Source organism: Ustilago hordei (assembly GCF_900519145.1).
Source record: "Ustilago hordei strain Uho2 genome assembly, contig: UHO2_contig_11, whole genome shotgun sequence".
Lineage (NCBI taxonomy): Eukaryota > Fungi > Basidiomycota > Ustilaginomycetes > Ustilaginales > Ustilaginaceae > Ustilago > Ustilago hordei.
The window spans coordinates 588,902-606,897 of record NW_024545272.1 but is presented as its reverse complement, the minus strand read 5'-3'; the positions used below and the strand labels follow the sequence as shown (position 1 = coordinate 606,897).

The 17,996-nt window shown below is 53.0% G+C and overlaps 6 protein-coding genes across 6 annotated transcripts; 3 read left to right on the top strand and 3 right to left on the bottom strand.

The window, feature by feature from the left end:
- Positions 1-445: 445 nt before the first annotated feature.
- On the top strand, positions 446-1,432 carry UHO2_05021 (putative Pyridoxine biosynthesis protein PDX1; the record flags this gene model as incomplete). The annotated part of the gene is made up of 1 exon (XM_041557552.1): positions 446-1,432. The coding sequence occupies one exon, from the start codon at positions 446-448 to the stop codon at positions 1,430-1,432; it is 987 nt and encodes a 328-aa protein (XP_041413486.1).
- A 1,651-nt stretch (positions 1,433-3,083) lies between these two features.
- Positions 3,084-3,903, top strand: UHO2_05020 (uncharacterized protein; the record flags this gene model as incomplete). The annotated part of the gene is made up of 2 exons (XM_041557551.1): positions 3,084-3,378; positions 3,602-3,903. The coding sequence occupies 2 exons, from the start codon at positions 3,084-3,086 to the stop codon at positions 3,901-3,903; spliced, it is 597 nt and encodes a 198-aa protein (XP_041413485.1).
- Positions 3,904-5,349: 1,446 nt separating this feature from the next.
- On the top strand, positions 5,350-9,216 carry UHO2_05019 (uncharacterized protein; the record flags this gene model as incomplete). Its single annotated transcript, XM_041557550.1, has 1 exon — positions 5,350-9,216. One exon carries the CDS (start codon positions 5,350-5,352, stop codon positions 9,214-9,216), a length of 3,867 nt encoding a protein of 1,288 aa, XP_041413484.1.
- A 197-nt stretch (positions 9,217-9,413) lies between these two features.
- UHO2_05018 (uncharacterized protein) lies at positions 9,414-10,100 on the bottom strand (the record flags this gene model as incomplete). Its single annotated transcript, XM_041557549.1, has 1 exon — positions 9,414-10,100. The coding sequence occupies one exon, from the start codon at positions 10,098-10,100 to the stop codon at positions 9,414-9,416; it is 687 nt and encodes a 228-aa protein (XP_041413483.1).
- A 759-nt stretch (positions 10,101-10,859) lies between these two features.
- Positions 10,860-14,849, bottom strand: UHO2_05017 (uncharacterized protein; the record flags this gene model as incomplete). The annotated part of the gene is made up of 1 exon (XM_041557548.1): positions 10,860-14,849. The coding sequence occupies one exon, from the start codon at positions 14,847-14,849 to the stop codon at positions 10,860-10,862; it is 3,990 nt and encodes a 1,329-aa protein (XP_041413482.1).
- Positions 14,850-15,163: 314 nt separating this feature from the next.
- On the bottom strand, positions 15,164-17,683 carry UHO2_05016 (uncharacterized protein; the record flags this gene model as incomplete). The annotated part of the gene is made up of 1 exon (XM_041557547.1): positions 15,164-17,683. The coding sequence occupies one exon, from the start codon at positions 17,681-17,683 to the stop codon at positions 15,164-15,166; it is 2,520 nt and encodes an 839-aa protein (XP_041413481.1).
- Positions 17,684-17,996: the final 313 nt, after the last annotated feature.

The window sequence follows — 17,996 nt, the reverse complement described above, 5'->3', positions numbered from 1 at the left end:
AGCACGCAAGGTGAACAGAGCGGGGTTGAGATGCAGCTAAGCTCTCTCTTCACTGTTTGTGTGTGTATGTGTGTGTATGTGTGTGTATGTGTGTGTATGTGTGTGTGTGTGTGTGTTCCGGTGCGCATGAATGGTATTACATGAAAGAAAACTGACCCGCTTCTGCGTCGCCCGAGCCACGCTAGAAGATCTTGCGTTGACTGACAGTCAGACAGTCAGTGTGAAGATTTGGCCCAAGAAACAAAGGGTGGCGCAAGCTCGGGCCCTGTCCTCGACTGACTCGCCCTCGTTGTCGGCTATTGGCGACTCGACCAAGCCCAGCTGAACCCACTTTCCCTGCTCGACAAAGTCAATCCTCATAAGCTCTCTTGTTCACAGTCCTACTCCTTCACCGCCACATCCTATCCATCACCCTCCCCATCGATACCCTTTCACACCTTGAAACATGTCCGCCGAGAACCCAACCATTCTTCCCGCCTCTAACGGCAACGGCAACGGCAACGGCGCCGCTGCCCCCGCCCGCGTCAACAGCTCTGCTCCCAAGAGCGATGCCAACCTTGGTACCTTCGGTGTCAAGTCCGGTCTCGCACAGATGCTCAAGGGTGGTGTTATCATGGACGTCGTCAACGCCGAGCAGGCTCGTATTGCTGAGGATGCCGGTGCCTGTGCCGTCATGGCCCTCGAGAAGATCCCTGCCGACATCCGTGTCGAGGGTGGCGTCGCGCGTATGTCCGACCCTGCCATGATCAAGGAGATCCAAGAAACCACCACTGTTCCATGCATGGCCAAGGTCCGAATCGGCCACTTTGTCGAGGCTCAGATTCTTCAGGCCATCGGTGTCGACTACATTGACGAGTCCGAAGTGCTCACCCCCGCCGACGAGGCCCATCACATCAACAAGCACAACTTCAAGATCCCCTTCGTTTGCGGTGCCAAAAACCTCGGCGAGGCTCTCCGTCGTATTTCGGAGGGTGCCGCCATGATCCGAACCAAGGGTGAGGCCGGTACTGGGAACGTCGTCGAGGCTGTTCGTCACCAGCGCACCATTCAGGGCGAGATCAAGCGTGTCTCGTCCATGAGCGACGAGGAGCTCTACGTCTACGCCAAGGACATCCAGGCTCCCTTCCACCTTCTCAAGGAGACTGCTCGCTTGAAGCGATTGCCAGTTGTTAACTTTGCTGCCGGTGGTATCGCTACCCCTGCCGATGCTGCTCTCATGATGCAGCTCGGCAGTGACGGTGTCTTTGTCGGCTCTGGCATCTTCAAGGGCAACAACCCTGAGCAGCGTGCTCGTGCCATCGTCGAAGCCGTTACCCACTACAACGACCCTGCCAAGCTTGCCGCTGTTTCCGAGAACCTTGGCGAGGCCATGGTCGGTCTCAACATCACCAAGGACTTGAAGGGTGGCCGCCTTGCTGACCGCGGCTGGTAAATGCATCGCCATTCGTCATCATAGTAAGCAACAGTAGCAATCGCTCTGATGGAAGCCTTTGTTTCAGCTCCCTTGGGCTCATAGCCCAGCGTTGACCACGCATCCATTCCGCTTTGCACTTACTCCCCTTTCAACGCTGCTCCGCGTTCTCAAAATTAGCCCTAGTCTTGTTCACTCTTCCCTTCAACGGTCTTTCTTGTAGTTCTAGCAAGTGTCTCTCTCTCGTTCGTAATCATGCATCCATACACCACCAAGTATTTGACAAGTGTGCTACTGCTACATGAGAAGAATGAAGCCTTGATGTGACCCTGGCGGCCCATTACTCTCCAGGGCTGCTCCTTCAGGTTTGCGAGTAGGGGTGCAGTGAGAGATGGAAGCGGATTTTACAGGCTTCAACTGTTACGCCCTTGTCAGACACATTGGCACAGATTCCTTGCGATCGGGGCGACTTTGTCCGATCTGCACACGCTGAAAGATCTTCTGTTAGGGTTGGTGCTTGCGATGCTTGAAATCTTCGGAGCTAGGAGTCTCAGAACCGAAGACGAGGCAAAGAGCAATCTGCTGACACTTACGACCCACTGCACCTATCAGCACACAGCACATGGCGGTTAGCTGGAGAGATAGCATGCTACGGTTCAGTATTGCAGCTGTCTGCCGAGTTAGCCTGTGCTGTGCAAATTTCAAACCCTCGCCTGCAACCACACGAACTTTTGCAGACGAGCTGATCATCACTCTCACTCCGGGCCGGGCGAGGAAGCAGAATCAAAGATAGTTAGTCAGTCTGCCGCCGATCTTTAGAGAGTTAGACATGAAGTTGCTGTTGATCATAGTATCAAGTGATAGCGGCCCAAATCATGAAGAGGGTGTCTCTATCTTTGCTGGCACAGCAATGTAAGGGCCAGTTGGAATCAGTGGGATGTCTTCAAGACAGCAGATCACACGGGTCCTAGGGTCAAATGGAAGGCTTCAGGCACAGAACCAAGCTTGCCTTCTTCTCTCTTGTTTCCCAGAAGGCCTGCAGGCAAGATGAGCGAATGGCATCGGCATCTGCGTCTCTGACGGAGAGAGTCTTCTCTGCAAGAATTTCCGTTCGATTTTTCGATTTCAGGCAAAATACCTTGCGCGCGCGCTCCCTCTCTCTCTCTCTCTCTCTCTCTCTCTCTGCCTGTGCTGCAATCCTGCAGTGATCCACAAACTCTCATCGGCACATCCTGTCTCGCCTTTGCCGCCTGCTCACTGCTCTGGAGTCATGTTGTGCATTCTCATCAACCATCTGCTGCCTTGTTGTTGTCGTTGGGGTTGTTTGTCCGTGCCCAAATGTGTCGAAGCGTCACAGTGCCTTTGCCGCTCCATTTTCCTGGCTGGCTGATCTCCGTGCTTCCGCCCAAAACATCGATTTTCCTTTGCCAACTCGGTCGAGTGTCCAAGATATCCTTGCCGCCGCTTCCCCTCATTCTTGCGCTCTTGGCTCTGCCGATTGAACCTCCCTGAACTCTGGCTCGCCTGCCCCTGCGCTTCCTCAGAATCTACAGCCTTGTCCTGAGTTGGTGTTCTTGCTTCCTGTTCTCGTCGCCCCCTTCTACCACCGTCATCCTCGTCCTCATCATTTCGTTGTCGTCGTCGCCCCCTAACCCGCCGTCATTACCTCAAGATGAAGTTCAGCCTTATTCCCGTCGTCCTTGTCGCTGCTTTCACCGCCAGCGGCGCTGTTGCTCAAGACAGCGCTGCCCCTTCCAGCTCCGTGTCCAGCTCCATGTCCAGCTCCATGTCCAGCTCCATGTCGTCTTCGGCTAGCGGCTCCGTGCCCACTTCGATGTCCTCCAGCGCCATGAGCGGCGGATCCGGTGGCGAAGGAGGAGCTACGGTCTGCACTGTTCTTGGCGGTGACCCCCGTGCCCAGCCCGCTGGATGCCCTTACAGCTCCACCACTACTCCCTCTTACGACCGTGAGTATTTGACTATGCCTACAACACAATACATCCGACGACACTTTACGTAGACTTGCACAAGCAGTAGGCAGGCAGGGACCTGCGCAGAAGCTGACTCATATCCTCTTCCCTCTCTGCCCCACGACGCCTCGTACTCGATCAATCACTCATCTCATCATACGACAAACGTACCAATCTCTCGGTTCCATGCAACTCGTCTTGGCGCCATTGCGTTTTGCAGTCAGCTCGCTGATCTCGTACTTCATTGGCGGCTACACCCGTGGTCCTGAAGGCAAGTCCCCCGATGAGGTCGCCAACGAGATGGCTGGCTCTGTCCTCAAATACTATCCTACCCTCACCACGCCCAAGTCTGACTTGCAAAAGTCGTTCGCCGAGGCCATCTCTGCCACCATCAACGCCATCGCTGACGGCAAGCTCCAGGCTTCGGATCTCGCACCTGCTTCGCGAGCCGTTCCTGAGCACCTTCTCCAGTACGGTGTTGCTGCTGCCGCCATTGTTGCTGCCGGTGCCTTTGCTCTCTAATCGTCTCGACCTTTTTCGCCAATCGTAGCAGCGCTCCCTAGTTCATGCAGTCATCGGTTTCAGTTTGGGTTTCAGTTTGGGTTTCAGTTTGGGTTTGGATTTCAGCTGTTTTGCAGTTGAGATACACTCTACTTTACGTTGAAGACTGCGAGGGCTGGGTCGAGTCCGCTTTTACTGTAACTAACGCGATGCGTCCATCCGAAGAGGCGCACGTTTTGCATAATCTTTACCATATAATACCAACATGACGCTCCTTTTTGCTTTCACGCCGTGCTGCTTACCTTTCTCTCCGTTTGGAGTCGGCTTGTTCTCCATATTGGCTTCTGCAATTCGTTCATTAGAAATGATTGATGTGATTCGGCTTGCTGTGCCGCTTTGAAACCTCCGTAGATCGGCTCTTCCGACTGTCCAAGGCTCGGTGACGAGGCAGAATCGGCGCGGGCCATCCGAGCAAAGGCGAGCAAGGAGATTCAAGCGCGCTCCGAAGCTTCTTCCTCGACACAATCACAGCCAAATACTGTGTAGCATGTGTGATTTCGAGCTTGTCGTTTTGGCGACACGCATTCTCACCACTCAACGTTGGCTCCCTCTCAGCCATTCATCCTCCTCAGCTCCGTTTCGATGCGGCGTAGCCAGACCCTACTCGCGCTTTGCACTTTCTCACAGTTCCTCTTCGCTTTGACGGTATCTTTGCGCCACGGAGCTCTTTGTCGTCTTCCGTCAACATATCTCCGCCTGCACACGTAGCACCCACTGCTTCTTCCTCCCTTGCCTTTGATGAGCAGACACTGCCGCCAACGCAGCTGCACTCAACACACAGCTAGAAAGTCACTGCAGTTTGTTCTGCAGACGAGTCAATTCTCCTTGTCGAAAAGAGCATAGCGCAACGCGACATGAACTCATCCCTCAATGCGGCGCATCCGACAAATGAAGTCCGAGCGCAATTGATCATCACAAACCTTTGCGGATCATCCGACAACTCTTTTCATTAAAGGCAAAGAAGCCCACGCGGAAGAGCCGATGGACGGGTGTGTCGAGGACCGTGCACTTGTTTTGCTTGAGCTTTGGCTTTGACAGAGCAGTTGGCTGAGTTAATGCGTCCTTCTGAACGGCTGAACTCTTCATCTTCCTCCTCTTCATAAGTAGAGCTTGCTGATCCCCTTTCTCGCTAACGTCTTCCTCCCGCTCCTGCTCCCGCTCCCGCTCAATGCTTCCCAATTCTGTCCCAATCGCGCCGACACCTTCTGACACTTCTCTCACCTCCTCGTCCCATCAAGCTATCACAGCACCTCTGTCTCTCTTCACTGCAACACCCAGCGGAGACGACATCGAGGGGCAATGTCTGAGATGCTACCGATAGCCCCCCCACCGTCAGCCTCATTACCTTGCCCTCCTCCTCAGACCGGCTGCTTTCCAACTTCTTCGCGGACAGCGCCCATCAACTGGATGACATCCTCGCTCCTCAACCATTCACCCACTTCCACCGAGGACCTCTTTCAACGTCACTTGGGAATGCTCCCAACGGGCGAAACTGACACTTTGTCCCTCCCGCTAGCTTTGGCTCGCATCATCTGGTCCCCCACATGCGATCTGCACAATCCACGCCTACAATCCCAAGATAGGTCCAAGACCGGTGCCCATCATCACCATCAGCACAGTCATCATCAGCACCGCTCGTCTTCCTGCTGCTCGCATTCTCACAGTGACGATGACCTGGGCCTCTCGCGTTCGCAATTTCACAAGATCGGTACCGCGTTCGAAAAGTGTTGTCACGAGTTGCGACACTTCATCCGTTGGGACCGAGACACCTGCCCCTGGTGCGTTGTCGTCAACGATGAGGTGCACGACAATGTGGCTCGTAAGCTCAGGGAGTTTGGCTTTTTCGAAGATGCCACAGGCCAGCATCAGGACTGTCTCTCTCGCAAGGCTAATCCCAAGTCAAAGTGTAGAAGTGGAGTGCTTAGAGCATCGCAGCCGGTCAAGACAAACAGCTCTACCACAGCTCCCACCAACTCTGCCGTAGGCACTCCTGCTGCAAAGTTCTCCCAATCTCCCGCCAAACCTCCTTCCACGGCTGCCCTTGCTTCGCAGCCCGCATCAAAGTCCAGCACGGCTACTCCTAGCGCAACTTCATCGAAGGCACCTTCCTCCTCCTCCTCCCCATCTGCGCCGGTTACCAAAAGCACGACCAATTCTGTTGGCGAGCCTGCAGTCGCCTCTGCCAATGTCACACCAACTAAAGCGCCTATCGCTAATTCGACTAGCAAGAACACGACGACGTTGACGCCTGCATCGACGGCAAGAAAGCCCGCTTCTAGTAGAGAGCAGCAAAAGAAGCCCGAGCCAACCATCTCGCTTTCTCTGCTGGCAGACTGTCGCAAATTCGAGTCTTGTGCAGAATCCAACGGCGAAAAGCGCACACACATATCCAACAACGCTTCGCTGAAAGAGGTCATGCGTTCGCTCAATCGTGCAGTGCTCATCTTCTGTACATCACATCGCTACAATCTCATCTATGCTGAGCTTGCCAGCCTGATAGCTCTACTCAACTATGCAGCTGCCTTTTACTATGTCTATGCAGACAGCATGGAGGTGTACATGGGAAAGTACTTTGAGAAAGAGGACATACAGCACCTTTTCGGAGCCATCTACCGGAATCGGGCTGACTACATCGAGACAGAGGAATATTGCACCTCTGGCTCTTCCTCTAACGTCAACGCTGGCTATCCGAAGGAAAGGGCTGCACGGAGGACGGTCATCCAGAACGAGTTCAACAAAATGGTGCCGGACGTGACCGACCTACGAGATGGAGCGCAGACGATCCTGTTCACCTTTACCTGGATCCACTACACGGCTTTTGCAGGTATAGATAAGGCTGTTGCGTCGACATTGCATACGCTCATGCCGCTAATGCAGACTATCATCATCCGAACGACGCGCCAAGCCTACCACTTGCGTGGCTCTCTCATTGCCGCAACGGCCAAAGGTGCCCTAAACGAATCGACCCCTCCCAAAGGCTTAGATCTGCAGTGGGATCTGGTTGAACTCAGTAATGCACTCCAGAACCTCTCTGGATGTGATGCTGCGCTGTTCGCACCGACTGCCTTCAGTGAGGATCACAAGAAGAGTAAGAAGAATGGCAGCAAAAAGCAGAAGAAGGGGACCGTCGGTTGGCCCGAAACTGTCGTCAGCGCGCCCTACACCGCATCACTCTACACCGCAGCAGCTGCGGATATCACTTATCGCTTCCTCAACAAGACAGTCGCAGCGGAGAAGTCGGGTCTTATCCTGAAGCAGCCCGAGAAGGAAGTTTTCAAGAAGTGTAGTCCTTCCTGTAAATGTCCAGCCCCCGATGAAGAGCAAAAGCCGATCGTTGAAGAGCTGGACCAAAGAACGACGCTAATCGAACGCAAGCAGCGTGGTTGGAAGCCGCTGATGGTCGCCGAGCAGACGACCACGGGAAAGAAAAAGAAGAACAAGAGCAAGAAGAAGAAAAAAAAGCAGAAGGAGCCCGAGACGCCACTCCAGAGCCTGGTTAAGGCTGGCAGCGGATACAGGTCCAAGCTTGGTCTGGAAGCATGGGACGAAGAGGATGAGTGTGAAAGTGATGAATTTTTGGAAGATGGGGTCAGCGAAATCCTAATGGGTCGAATCGATGATGTCGCTTCATACAACATTCGAAATAGTGCAAAGACGGAGATCGAAACAGCGGTGCAGGGTAACAAGCAGGCCAAAGTTACGGCTACGACTTCTTTGCAAGTGGAACCTCCTGCTACAGCCGGGAACGGAGCGAAACCAAGCTTGGACGACTCCTTTGAGTACTGGCGATCTTTGCTCACTTCAGATACGTCGAGCAAGTCTGTCCACGCACCATCAACAATGTCGTCTGCTCCAATCGACTCTTCTACTCCTGCCGGGAATGCAGCGACACCAAGTAGGGGTGGCACGCATGCATATCTGCGAACTTTGCTTACTTCCGCTCTCACAGATCCGAATGCCGCTCAGAAGATGTATGAGTCGATTCTTCCCGTAGCAGAAGAGATGGCATCCCGCGTTTCCGCTTCCGGCATCTTGACTGGGTCAAATCCAGCAACCTCAACGCTCCCGCCATTCGATTTCCCTGAGCTCGACTCCGAATCTCCCTTGACCAGTCTTCCCTCGTCCTACTCGCCATCTCCCACTTTCCAACTCGGTTGGCAAGCGCCTGATTCCAGCCCATCTCAAGTTCTTCCCGCATCTTCAGTCGATGAAGCATCAACAGAGATACCAACCATGCCTTCGGGGCTCAAAGAGTACATGTACCTCGTGCATGGCGACGTACTACATGTGGGCGAGATGTTCCCAGAGTGGGCTCGCTTCGCTTGCAACACAAAAGCACAAACGATTAGAGAAGCCGGGCTTCTGGAAAGCGAGGAATTCCTTCATGCTGAGTGGAAGAGGCTATACAAGTCGAGTAGGAGGACAGCGCCAAGAGGGTCAAGTTCTCACTCTTTCGGCTTCGGCTTTGGCCCCACGAGACATCCTGCAGGGTCTTTGCAGCTAGGCTCTGCTTCAGCAAAGTCTTCTTCGTCTTCCGAACTGCCGAACCTTTGGCTGAATCTTGAGGAATTCAAGCCGATTCCTCCTGCTCCTACAGGAGTTAAAGGCATCCTTCTCGAGCTACTCGGTGACCGCGCTATTCCCTCATTCCTGGCTCACTTTGCCAGTAATCCATTCGCAGAGAGTCTACGGCAATCAGGGCTCCTTGACAGAAAGGAGGAGGTTGTGTTCTACTGGTCCACCATATATACAAGAGTGAGGACTGAGACTCCGTCTGCGGGAGAAAAAGGCCTTGGCCCCTTCACCCCCTCCGAATATGTTTCTTTGGCGACTGCTGCACCTCCAGAAGACTCTACATCAAACGAAACGACTTGGGGACCAGGATACCGGCTGATTCCTTGCAAATTCAAAGAAATAGTCGATGAGCTAATCGGTAACGATCTTCTTGGAGCCATCTCCACCGCGCTTCTACCTCCGGAGCTTGAAGCAAGATCGCTCAATCCTTCGACCTTGAACGAATCCGGTTTCCTCGGCAGCAAAGTCTATCTTGAGCTGTTATGGCGCGGCTGGAACGATTTCAGGAGGAAACGACTAAAAGAGGAAGGTCGACCAACACCAGACCCAGCATATGGGATCGACATTGATGAGCTCAAGGAGGAATTGATGCATGTGATAAAATCGACGTGGAACGCGGCCAAGGTGCTGACCGAAGAACAGTTTGCGAAGGATGCTGTTTTACAGCAAGGACAGATCGTCGAGCCTTATTCGATCTGATGCCTTCCTCAAGGCGCTTTGGCCGCAAAATCTCGAAGACGTTGAACACATGAAACGAAGCTGAGTTGCGAAAGTGTGCGATGCGACGCAATACAGACTCGAGGACGACTCCCGAACCTAATGAGCCGCGAAACAAGAATGAGGGTATAAATAACTGCTTTGAGAAGTCGAATCGATCTTGTGTTAGAACGCTAGCATCAAACCCAAGTAGAAGGAGGCCACAGTTCGGCAACTTCCAATTCATCGTGCCAATCCCACATCAGTTGGGTCAGATGGTGGATCCAATCTCGCTCTTGCCTTCCTTTCGATTTGCGCTCCACCTTGTCTGCTCCGCCGACCATTGGGAAGTTTTCTCCCTGCGAAGCTTTCTCGTTTGTGGTAGTGGTGAATTCGAGCTCGGTGAAGGTGGAAGCGGTGGATGGGGATGGGGTGGTGGTACAGTGGGGTTGGTCGAACTCGCTCGCGAGCACAACAGCCATTGGCACCTGTAAGACGCTGAATGCGAACCCGATTATATTTAAGCCTAAGGCCCACAAAGTATCGACTATTGGTGCTCCGAGTAACGCGATCAAGATTGATGCTGTGTAACTGAGCAGCTTTCCACCAAAGCTTTCATCCTGTCTTGGCGGAGCTGCGTTTGTAGAGGCGGAAAGCTTGAGGGCTGGCAAAGAGGCTGGTGTTGAAGAAAGTGTCTGAAGGGTAGACAAGATAGGTGCTAGGATCGGAGATGAGTTATACGAAGGTAATGGAGTCGAATGCGCACTATCATTCGGTTCAGCTTCGGTGGGAGAAGGCGAGGAAGAAGGAAAGGAAAGTGCCGGGTCGGGGAGGATATATGGTGGTGGAGGAACCACTAGGACCATGTTTTCGACTGTTGAAGACATGTTTGATTGAGATAGAAGACGTGGTGATGTGTTCTTGATTGAGGTTTGGTCGATGGCTTAGCCGAGCGTTTGATGTTGAACCTGTGCTGAGCTGGAGCGTAAACCTGCACGGTGTAGTGCAGCTGGAAAGGGATTGCGGCAGAGTCTGACGGCTAATTGATCATAGTGTAAAGGAAGCGGCGAATGTTCTCGACAACAGGTGATGTGTGTTGCGGTGATGGTGATGGTGGAGGTGCGGAAGCAAACACAACCTCCTGGTGGCAGGGTCGAATGTATGACAGAGGAGGGGCGAAGGCTCTTATCTTTACACCTTCTTTCTCTTTTCTGCCGCCGTACTTAACTCACATTCCTCCCTTTAACTCATCCTTACATTCCCCCTCTTAGTCCCCCTCTTAGTTCCCCTCTCTATCCCTGCTCAAGGCGACGGACGGCAGGGCCACAAGACTCAACAACCTCGGTGTGGCAAAACTTAGGAGGCCCAAGCACCTCGCTCGGTCGATCGAAAATCCGAGTATAAAATTTCTCTCCCATTGCCTCCAAGTTAAAATATATATAAAAGTCGCGCAATTGAACGTGGTGCATTCTGACAGTGACAGGGTCTTGCATGACACATGCATGCAGCCTGCATCCTTGCCGCGGGTCAACTCTCCCCTTTCACCACCACCACGCGTCGACATTATCACCCTCACACACACACCGACACTAGTATCTCGGAAGGTGATCTCAGGTTCCAGTATTCTTGTGTGAAGACTGGTGTCCTCAGAGAAGTTGAGCAGCAGCAGCACCCGCCATCACAGGTTGAGCAAACAAGCTAGCCAATTCTGCAAATCCATCAACCATCCTTTCCCCTCCTCCTCCTCCTGCCCTCGCCGCCCTGGACACAACCCCTACCAGTCCCCCCTCTCCCTCTCCCTCCCTCGCTTTCGCAACAACATCCCTTACTACCTCCGCCTGCCTCCGTCTTGCATCCCTAACCCTACCCTGATGTTCCGCACACATCCCACACTCAACCTCATCCTCCCCCAAACATCGCTGATGATAACTATGCTTACACATGAAATGGACGCTCGGTAAATCCAACTGCCCCGCACAAGCAGAGCATCTTGTCATTTGGAATACTCTTGCTCCACCTGCATCGGTTAATTCCGCAATCTCTTGGAGCGTTTGGTCCGTGGAAGATTTGTAATCCGAAATAAGTTTTTCGTCAGAGGCGGTAGAATTGAGAGTGGAAGAGATTGAGGTGGTGATGAAATCGCGGATAATTCCAACCTGGGTATGGGGGGTGGAAGAGAGCAGTTGGACTATTTCCAAGGTCGACATAAGCGAGGTATCCCTGATTGTCGACAGGATTTCAAGTAGGTCGTTGGTATGGCGAGAGAGAAGAGTGGATGAGGACACGAGGAACCGCAAAACTAGGTCGTAGAGTTCCGGTTTGAACGGTCCATACCTGTACAATGCCTCAATGACCTTCTTGCTACTTTCACCACCTTCCGAAGGTTGGGAAGCGGAGTCCATATAAAGTCGGATCACATCCTCAAACATTCCCATTCTCTCATAAAGCAAGATGAGGCCATCGGTGAAATCTTCCATCGCACAAAGCATTACTGCGTGACTGATGTCGTATGGTAGCGTTGCGTGCTGTTGTAGTAACCTTAGCGCTTTCTTTCTCCCTTCCGCACTACCGCTGGTGGGCGGAGGAGAGGTGAGATAGAGTTCGAGTAAAGTATTCCAAATGGATTTCTGATCGAGAAGTTCTTGATCTTCGTACTCGTCCGAGGCTGGGGAGGAGCTTGTGTTGAGGCCTAAATTGCGTAGTGCTGCGTCTATTTCGTCCATTTGCTCACCAACGTCTGCGGAGTATGGTGGGACGTCGTCCGAGTCTTGCTTGAAGGTTGTCGGAAAGAGTTTGGTGGTGGTGGAGGGTGGTTGGGAATCCATGTCCACAACTTGACCCCATCTGGCTAACGCGACCGTTTCGAGGAATCTTGCGAAATGTGTGGGATGCTGGATGAAGTGCGCAAAGTACGTCCTGGGAGATGGGATAGCATAGATCCCTCCATCTGTCTCTACCCCATCAGCACCGCTCGCATCAGCATCAACAACTGTAGTACCTGCATCCTTATCCTTGACCGTACTAGTCGGCCTCGTCCCCGAACCGCCATCCTGAATCCCATACGGTTCCACCGCCGCCGAGTTACGTTGTGCAACAGTATTATTCGCTGTCCCACCCCCACTTCCATAGCCTCCTACCTGCAGATAGCTAAGATAAGCAGCAGCAGCCGACTTCTGCTTCTCCCCACTCCCCCTCCCCACCTCCTTCCCTACTCTCACCCCCTTCTCCCAGGCATTCGGATCAGCTCTAAATGCTCCACTACAAATCTCAATCAGCAACTCCGTCGTTTCATCCGGCAACTCGTCCAACAGCGTCTTTGCATACAACCCCATACTCTGTATCGCATCTTCCACCTCCAACCCTCTCACGTACATCAACGCATCTTTATAATCCTTCGCATCCTCGATCTGAATCCTAAGATACTCCCTGTGCTCCCCGTACCTCTGCGCTAAGTACGCCGCATGGCTGAAATATCCTGCTTGCCGACAAACTCTTATGGCCGTTTCAAGATCGAATGGCAACTCATCCTTGCCCCCCGTTTCCCCTTCCGCACCTTCCTCCCCGTCTTCAGCAGGCGAGGTCCGGTTGTGAGGCCGTTTAATAAACCGATCCAAACTAACTACATCCTTTAACTTGGTGTAACAGTTCAATAACAACGTCGTGTGGTCTGAACTTGCTAGTCCTCTTCCATGCAGTTCTTGCAAGTAGGTGGTTAGATTGCCGATTCGCTGCGCATCTAAGTATCTCCTAATCACAAAGGAAGGCTGGGTGTGGCCGACGGTTTTAACGTATTGTGACATCGCTCCGTCGTAGTCTCCCTTGTTGTAGAGATGGTCGCCATAGCGTTGGTAGATTTCACCCATGAGGGATTCTGTTCGGGCAAGAACGTCGGTGGTTGGTGCTCGTGCCATGTGGGATTTTGCGAGATTCACAGCCAGCAAGAAGAGACTTTTGCGGTATAACACTTCCAGCTTAGCACGCAATGGCTTTTCGTCGAGCCGAGTAAGCTCACCAGAATCGGATAGGATAAAGATCTCACCAGACTGCCCGACCCAAGCGGAACGGATTCCAGACTCGAAAGTGCCGGTGAAGGCTACTAGCTTGTTGTCCAGATCGAAAATGGTGATCTTCGCGATCTCCTGGGGCAACATTGACCCTTTGCGTGAGGTGGGGGTGGGGAGCGGCGAATCCCTCCCGACAAATCGGTTCCCCGCAGAAGAGGAAGAGGAGGGGGTGAAAGGCGGCGAGACGATCACCACTTGAGAAGACGAGAGGTGGATGGAAGATTTCGGATCTTCATATGCAAAGCATGCCTCTCTCCCTTCTTGACCGATAACATAGATGGCTTCGTCTCGAGCGATGACCATCTTCCCTGCTGAGCTCGGAGCTGCGGTTGCAGAACCTAGTCCTGTCGAGGAAGTACTGCAAGGTTGGATAACAGCAGCACAACCCAACGCAGATCCAACATCATCTAACACTGCAGGACTACCACCTGCACCCTTACCCACCACAATATACCGCAGAACACGGGAGAGAGTGACGATGAAGAGATGGACTGCTGACGGTGTTGCTACTCCTCCACCTGCAGTCTGATCTTGCGTCGAAGTTGTATAGTTAGCGTTGCGCGGGTCCCGCGATCGGGCTAGGGCAGCTTTACGTCCTTTGGAACCGTGCATTACTCTCGGCTCGTAGGCAGTCGGTGCAGTTGTCGATGTTGTCCCAGCTTTCTCCTTCCCAGCCTTTGGTGTGGTAGAGTTGGGCGCCGCAGCCTCCGAGAATCCCAACGCAGTGACAGCCTCCCCGGAAACCCCGCTCTCACCGCTCGTCGGCTGAAACACGACCTTAAACTTGGGCAACGCAATCGCAGGCGCCGGTCTCCCACTCGACCCAGTACTCGCAATCCCCGCACTACCCACTGCAGCCATCAACGCACTCTCCAACCCTCTTAACAACAACACCGTTCCATCCGCCAACGCAGCCGACAAATACGACAACGATGGAGTATGCGATAACGCTGCAATTGGATGCGGTCGACTTCCGTGCTGTACTTTGCCCTCCGCAAGTAGCCTCGGCATCCATTTGACTTCGCAGTCCTTAGCACTGCGCCCAGTCCGCAAATCCCAAATCCTCAAGACCGGGAACCGAGAACTATCTTCTTCTCCGAACGATACCACTCTTCCCCTCGCATCACAAGACAGGTGCGTTACTCGACCAACAACGCCAGCGGAAGAGAATGCATCCCAAGCTGCAAGTTCCTGAAAGGTTTCAGGATCGAGCACTTTAATCGTTCCTTGTATTGTTCCGACTAGTGTACACGGTTGTTTGCGCGCCGCCTTTGCTGCTCGTGTGGGTTTGGTGGATGAGGTGGATGGGTCGGTGTCGAATGCGACTACTGCAGAAGAAGTATTTGGATCGCTGGAGGTGGGGGAGAGGGCAGAAGGTGGAGGTCGAACAGGACACTGACATACAGCAGCCACCTCGGTCGGACTTCGTAAGGCAACAGGGGACTTGGCAAAGTCATCGATATCGCGAACGGGTGATGATTCGAAGAACGAGAACTGACGCCATGCTGGACCGGCAGCAGCAGCAGCTGCTGTGCCGACCTCTGGCTCTGGCGGGGCGGTTTTGGATTGCATAACGGACACCACAAAGAGCTAGACGACGAAAAAGAGCGTTGTCTTCGTTGAATAGCGGAAAGTAAGTTGGTAGAGTGCTGTTGGAAGTGGATGAAAGATGTCGAGTTGGAAAGAGGAAGGCTTTGAAACACGCAGCTTCGCATTGAGGAGAGCGTTGATCTGTGCATCTCCGCGATCCGTGTCAATTTTCGCGATTTTGTCACTCTTACGCGACGTAACAATTTCACTCTCTTTTTGACCTTGGTCAACCTCTTCACCATCATATCTCTCGCTCAGCAAACGAGCGTTTTACGGATGTAATGTATGCATGCAAACTAGTTTAGATCTCCTCCTAACCATGCAAACACCAGGAAAGCGATACCATAAGGTGTACAAAGACGTTTGATAGCCCACATGGTTCTCCCACTGGCCCAGTACCTAGTCCCCTTCTGCAGCGTCTTCTGATCACTTGCTCCAAAGCCTCCTGCTTTCTTCCCTATCACTGCTCCCCCCGCACTAATGTTACCTCCTGGAGCCTTGTTCGACGCCAAGCTAAAGTTGACAGGATTATTCCGAATCCAATTTCTCTTCAGCTTAGCCTCCGGAGAATCAGCCGACCTCCTCCTCGAAGCGAGCGACATCAATAGCGTCCGTTGAGCTACTGTACTGACCCTACTCCTGATCTCCTCTACTTTTGATCTCTCATCTCGAGAGACAGAGGCAAAGGAAGAGTCGGAGGAAGATTGTAGATGCTTATCAACCCCAGCAGCAGTACGGGTGATTTCGTTGTCTAGTATCGGTTTAGGGATCTCAGGGAGAAAGGGAGCGATAAAGTAGGTGTGTAGGAGCAGCAGAGGGATATATGTTTTAGATGGGTCTGGGCCGCCAGCGTGGAGTCGGTCGAATTTTACGGTTGTTTGAGCGTGCTCGATGAGGAGTGTGAGGAAGCCGGGACGAGTCGCGAGTGTTGGTGTTGGTCGTCTGCTTCGGTCGCTCCTCTTCTCTGATGGTGCCGGTTTCGTGTTCTCTGTTCCGCTTTGAGACGGAGACGCACTGTAAGGTGACATGTGCTGAGCTTTGCGTCGTTGCAAAGCAATCGAGCTAGTAAGCATTGGACATGCCGTACCATGGACACTATTGGAGTTCAATGCGTGCCTCGAAGCCGCAACCAGCCGCAATGGGTGTGGAGCACGAGGAATCTTAGCCCTCTCATAAATCCTCGACACATTCGTCCCCGACGTATTTTGCGTCCTTAACACCATGAAGTCAGGTCTTCTTCTAAACGCTCTCGGACCCATCGCCTCCGCTCTTGCCACTGCGTTCGCTCTCGCCCCCTTGATCGTGGATCTCCCCACCGTACTGAGCCCTGTAGCTCCTGCCTCGTCTGTGTTCTCTGCGTTCGCAGTTGTACTTCTATTCCGAGCCTTCGCTGCAGAAGGAGAGGGGGACCGATACCCAGGCTCCCGCTTCCCCTGTTCCCACTGCTTCCTCCCCTCCCAGATTACCACACGCATCAACTCAAACGGTCTTCCCACCAACTCGTAACTAAACGCACCTACAGCCCCTCCCACAAGCAGTATGATCACCGCTACCACTCTACCCTGTACCGTTCTCGACTGGTTATAACTCACATCTGCATCGGTTACATTCCTCTGCCCTTCTCTTATCCAGTGCGATACTCGAGAGTCTTCGATGTATACATCCCCATCCCCTTGTGTATCGCTTTTTCGTCGACCGACTACGTTGCTCCCCTCCCGCTCCCCCCCTTCTCCGCGCCTACGAACAATTCCCAGACCTCTTGCATTGAACCAAGCACTAACTCCATCCACTCCTGTAGACGCAAAGTACGCACACCTCCTCGAAACTTCAAAAATGAAAAAGAAGCTTCCAAACCCAACACTATCCCTAATCAACGACAGTGCTAATCCAGATCCATGTACTCCTCCTCTCCATCTCTTCAGTCTTTTCTCCCACTCTTTCCGCTTCTCCGGACTCATACTGAACCTCTCTCCAACACTAGCTGCGGAGTTGAGGGAGGAAGTAGCTGGTTCGATCAGAGCCATTACCCGAGTTCGAAGGGTCGGTTTGGGAGCGCGTTTAGACCGTTCGATGGTTTCATTTTGGACCGATTGAACCAGTTTGTCTCGAGCGATTGCGGGTGCAAAGGGTAGAATTGCTGCTCGTAGTGTAGCTCGCCATGAGATGGTGGTAATGGGGCGGACTGGTGAGGAGTGTCGATGATGCGCATCTGGACCAGAGACATTCCGTTGGATAATGTAGCGAACATTATCGAGTGGAGCAGAGAGAAAACACTGTGCTGCACCAGCAACTGCTCCGCTTGCGGTGACGATCCATAGTGGCGTCCATTTCGGCTTATTCTCCACCTTCCCTTCCTTTCCCTCCTCGCCACTCTCTACCTTTCGTCTAGACTTAGCAAGTAGCCGACTCTCGGTAATGCTGTATGCCTCAAAAAGGGTAAACCCAATCGCAGTATTGAACAGTAACGGCGGCAAGAGTAGATGCGGGAGAAAGTTGGAGTTTTCTCGCCGGAGCAAAGTGCGAAGGTAGCGGAGGGAAAGGGTGCGACCTTCTCGTTTGGCCATCGCTTCTAGGATTGTCCATGATGAAAGTTTGACTGGGCGGAATAAGCGGACTGGACGTTTGAAGAGGAATGCGAGAGTACCGAATAGAGCTCGGATGATTGCACCTCCGAATGACTCGGATTTGGTTGGTTGGTCTCGGGTACGCCCGGTGACAGAGGATCGACGACGTTTCTTTGCTACCTGCTTCTCGGCAGAAGAGGAGGAGGAGGGATGGTCGGCGATGTTGATGTCGGGAGTTGTGGTGGCCGACATGTCTGCGTTGAATTCGCTCTAACGCGGTCGCTGCTCAAGCTTGGAATCCTCTTGCCTGTTGCTGTCGGGGTTATGGTTGAGACATGGCTGCAGATGTAAAGATGTGGCAGTTCCGTGTTGTTACGGAGTGCAAGTTGTTGGACAGAAGTCGAGGGTGGTGTGAGGTGAAGGAGGGTCATTCGGCAGCACACGCACGAGCCGTCCAAAACGGCGAATTTAACGCCGTCTTCCGAAAATCACCAACTCACCACCTCTTCCACTTTTGGACCCTAATCCTCACTCTACCACCTTCCCCACCACCACCACCATCTCT